General features: G+C 47.1%; 1 protein-coding gene across 1 annotated transcript; it reads left to right on the top strand.

The window, feature by feature from the left end:
• Positions 1–581: 581 nt before the first annotated feature.
• On the top strand, positions 582–3,029 carry LOC125999190 (eukaryotic peptide chain release factor GTP-binding subunit ERF3A-like). Its single transcript, XM_049767239.1, has 2 exons — positions 582–755; positions 1,320–3,029. The coding sequence occupies exons 1-2, from the start codon at positions 582–584 to the stop codon at positions 2,976–2,978; spliced, it is 1,833 nt and encodes a 610-aa protein (XP_049623196.1). The 3' UTR covers positions 2,979–3,029.
• The last annotated feature ends 819 nt before the right edge of the window (positions 3,030–3,848 follow it).

Raw genomic sequence — 3,848 nt, 5'->3', positions numbered from 1 at the left:
ATTTTTGTTTTTCTCATTTTCTCATTCACCTATCAATCAGCGTGTCATACATCATTTGGACATTGCACAGTCTACTGCCATATGACCTGGGGGCTGTTTTTGTATTGGCCTCATCATTCTACCACATTCTCCACTGAAAGTACAGAGAATTAGGGCCTTGGTCCATGAAGGGATTGTGGCTTTCATCCAGAGGATTATAATTTTGATACCCCAGCGGATCATTACTCACTGCCTGTTCCAGGCACTAAATGTCTGTGCTGGAACAGTAGGAGAGGCAGCAAAATGTAGCCGGAGTCCAGCAAGCAGTTTTTCCATCAATTCATCATTGACCATTCAGTCAAAACAATCCTGAAGTGGCAACGGTAGCTAGGGGTACTTATGGCTGACCAGGGGCCATAAGACTGTTTCCTTGGATACGGGAGCACCCGCCCTGACAACGCGGGGGACTGTAAGGTTGAGCCTGTGGCCTTTGTGACTCTCCTCTTACTGCCGGGGCCTGTGCGGCCTGCTCGTCTCTGGCCAGTCGCTGCCGCAGCCTCCATTTCCCACCCCTCCTTGCCACACATACGGTCCCACCCATCATGGATCCAGGCAATGGAGGAGGCGGTGGAAGCAGCGACTCGGCGCACAACTGCTGGGACCAGGTGAACATGGACTTGCCCGGGCCAGGCTCCTCAGTGGCGGCCCCCGAGGCCCAGCGGGAGCACCCAAGCGTGGCCTTCAGCCGCCAACTCAATGTCCACGCCAAGCCCTTCGTGCCCAACTTCCACACCGGTGAGTTCATGCCCAACTTATACGCCACTGAGTTCGTGCCCAACTCTCACACCACCGAGTTTGTGCCCAACTTACACGCTGCCGAGTTCGTGCCCAACTCACACACCACCGAGTTTGTGCCCAACTTACACGCCACCGAGTTCGTGCCCAACTTACACACCTCCGAGTTTGTGCCCAACTTACACGCCACTGAGTTCGTGCCCAACTTACACACCACCGAGTTCGTGCCCAACTTCCACACCACTGAGTTCGTGCCCAACTTACACGCCGCAGAGTTCGTGCCCAACTTACACGCTGCCGAGTTCGTGCCCAACTTACACGCCGCAGAGTTCGTGCCCAACTTACACGCTGCCGAGTTTGTGCCCAACTTACACGCTGCCGAGTTCGTGTCCAACTTACACGCCACCGAGTTCGTGCCTAACTTACACGCTGCCGAGTTTGTGCCCAACTTACACGCTGCCGAGTTTGTGCCCAACTTACATGCCACCGAGTTCGTGCCCAACTTACACGCTGCCGAGTTTGTGCCCAACTTACACGCAGCTGAGTTCATGCCCAATGTCCACGCTGCCGAGTTCGTGCCCTCCTTCCTGAAGAGCCTAGTGCTCCCCTCCGCGGGCACCCACCATCACCACGCAGCAGTGGGCAGCGACAAGGAAGGTCCCATGGCACCCGGGGACCCTTCTCAAGAGGAGCCGCCATTGTGTGAAAGTTCAAATTCAGCTGGTAGCATGGAGCTTTCAGAAACGTCCTCAAAAGAATCAACGGAGCATAAAGAAGAAATCAGTGAAGTGGAGCTGAGAAGCGGTGGTTCTTCAGGAGATGCGATGCCACCAGAGGAAAATGCCCAGGACATTATGGAGGAGGAAGAGGAGATTCTCAAACCCAAATCTGTGGTTGTCCAGCCAGGCGCTTCCAAAAAGGAACATGTAAACGTGGTCTTCATTGGTCATGTTGATGCAGGCAAGTCTACCATTGGAGGACAGATAATGTATTTGACTGGAATGGTTGATAAAAGGACACTTGAGAAATATGAAAGAGAAGCAAAAGAGAAGAACAGAGAAAGTTGGTACTTGTCCTGGGCCTTAGACACAAACCAGGAAGAAAGAGACAAGGGTAAAACAGTTGAAGTTGGTCGCGCCTATTTTGAGACAGAAAAGAAACATTTCACAATTCTAGATGCCCCTGGCCACAAGAGCTTTGTCCCCAACATGATTGGAGGTGCATCCCAGGCAGATTTGGCAGTGCTGGTCATTTCTGCCCGCAAAGGAGAGTTTGAAACTGGATTTGAGAAAGGAGGGCAGACTAAAGAACATGCCATGCTGGTGAAGACGGCAGGAGTCAAACACCTCATTGTGCTCATTAACAAGATGGACGACCCCACTGTGAATTGGAGCAATGAGAGATATGAAGATTGTAAAGAGAAACTCGTGCCATTTTTGAAGAAAATTGGCTTCAACTCCAAAAAGGATATACACTTCATGCCGTGCTCGGGGTTGACGGGAGCAAACCTGAAGGAGCAGTCAGATTTCTGTCCCTGGTACAGTGGATTACCATTTATTTCGTATCTTGATAACTTACCAAATTTCAACAGATCAGTTGATGGACCAATCAGGCTGCCAGTTGTGGATAAGTTCAAGGATATGGGCACTGTGGTTTTGGGGAAGCTCGAATCCGGATCTATTTGTAAAGGCCAGCATCTTGTCATGATGCCAAACAAGCACAACGTCGAAGTTCTTGGAATTCTTTCTGACGATGTAGAAACAGACTCGGTAGCCCCCGGCGAAAACCTCAAGATCAGGCTGAAAGGAATCGAGGAGGAGGAGATTCTTCCAGGCTTCATACTTTGTGACCCCAATAAGCTCTGTCATTCTGGGCGCACGTTTGATGCACAGATAGTGATCATAGAGCACAAGTCCATCATCTGCCCAGGCTACAATGCCGTGCTGCACATTCACACCTGCATAGAGGAAGTCGAGATCACAGCCTTAATCTGCTTGGTAGACAAAAAGTCAGGAGAAAAGAGCAAGACTCGACCTCGTTTTGTGAAGCAAGATCAAGTGTGCATCGTGCGTTTAAGAACAGCTGGGACCATTTGCCTTGAGACCTACAAGGATTTCCCTCAGATGGGGCGCTTCACCCTAAGAGATGAGGGTAAGACCATTGCAATTGGAAAAGTTCTGAAACTGGTTCCAGAGAAAGACTAAGTATTTTCTTGGTGACCCTGCACAATACTGTGAGGAATATTGACTGCAAATGCCTACTTAACATTGCTTTCTCTTTTTGCCCATTGACAAACTTCTCCCCATAATTTGCAAAGAGAAAATTCACAGCAAAAGTCTACATTATGTCAGCTTCCTCATATTGAGAGCTTGCTATGCCACTGTTGAAGTTTCCCCAAGATTTCCCCCCACTCCTTTCTCCCCTCCAATTCTGTTTCCTTTGATAGATTTGGCCATAGCTTTGTGAGTGATGTGGACAGAATTGCTTGTGATGATGAAATCCTATTGGAGTTTAAAATTTTCCATTTTCTCTTTAGGCATCCTTCTCATTCCTCATTCAGTGTTTGTGCACACATTTCAGAAACAACTACCAGGTTAATAAAATATTCAATTTGAAACTCTTCGGCAAAAAAATAGATTCTGTTTCCTTATTATATAATAAATGTATCACATTGACAAAATATTCATTGGAGGGTAACTTTAGGTATGAGGTAGGAGGAGATAAGGTAAACTCTGTACATTGTATTCAATTTTTGTATAAATGTAAGACTGGTTGAAAATGCAACATCCACACTGGTGGGCTCAGGCTGTGCCAGATAACCTTGGATAACTTAGATGACTGAACACCGAAAGATAATCATCTTAACATTCTAGTTCATTTTACTGCCCCTTCCTTTAAATGGAATGCTAAGTTCCCATCCCCCTTTGTTAAAAGACTATTAAAAATATAAAAATAATTTAAAAATATAAAAATGTTTCAGCATTCTCTGGAATGTTTAAGGAGACTCCTATCATACTCTAGACATTCTCACCTTTCTTTTTCATTAATTTTTCTTACTTCTCTTAAATAAAATC

The sequence above is a fragment of the Suncus etruscus genome, chromosome X (assembly GCF_024139225.1).
Source record: "Suncus etruscus isolate mSunEtr1 chromosome X, mSunEtr1.pri.cur, whole genome shotgun sequence".
NCBI lineage: Eukaryota > Metazoa > Chordata > Mammalia > Eulipotyphla > Soricidae > Suncus > Suncus etruscus.
This window is presented reverse-complemented; position numbering and strand designations above follow the sequence as displayed.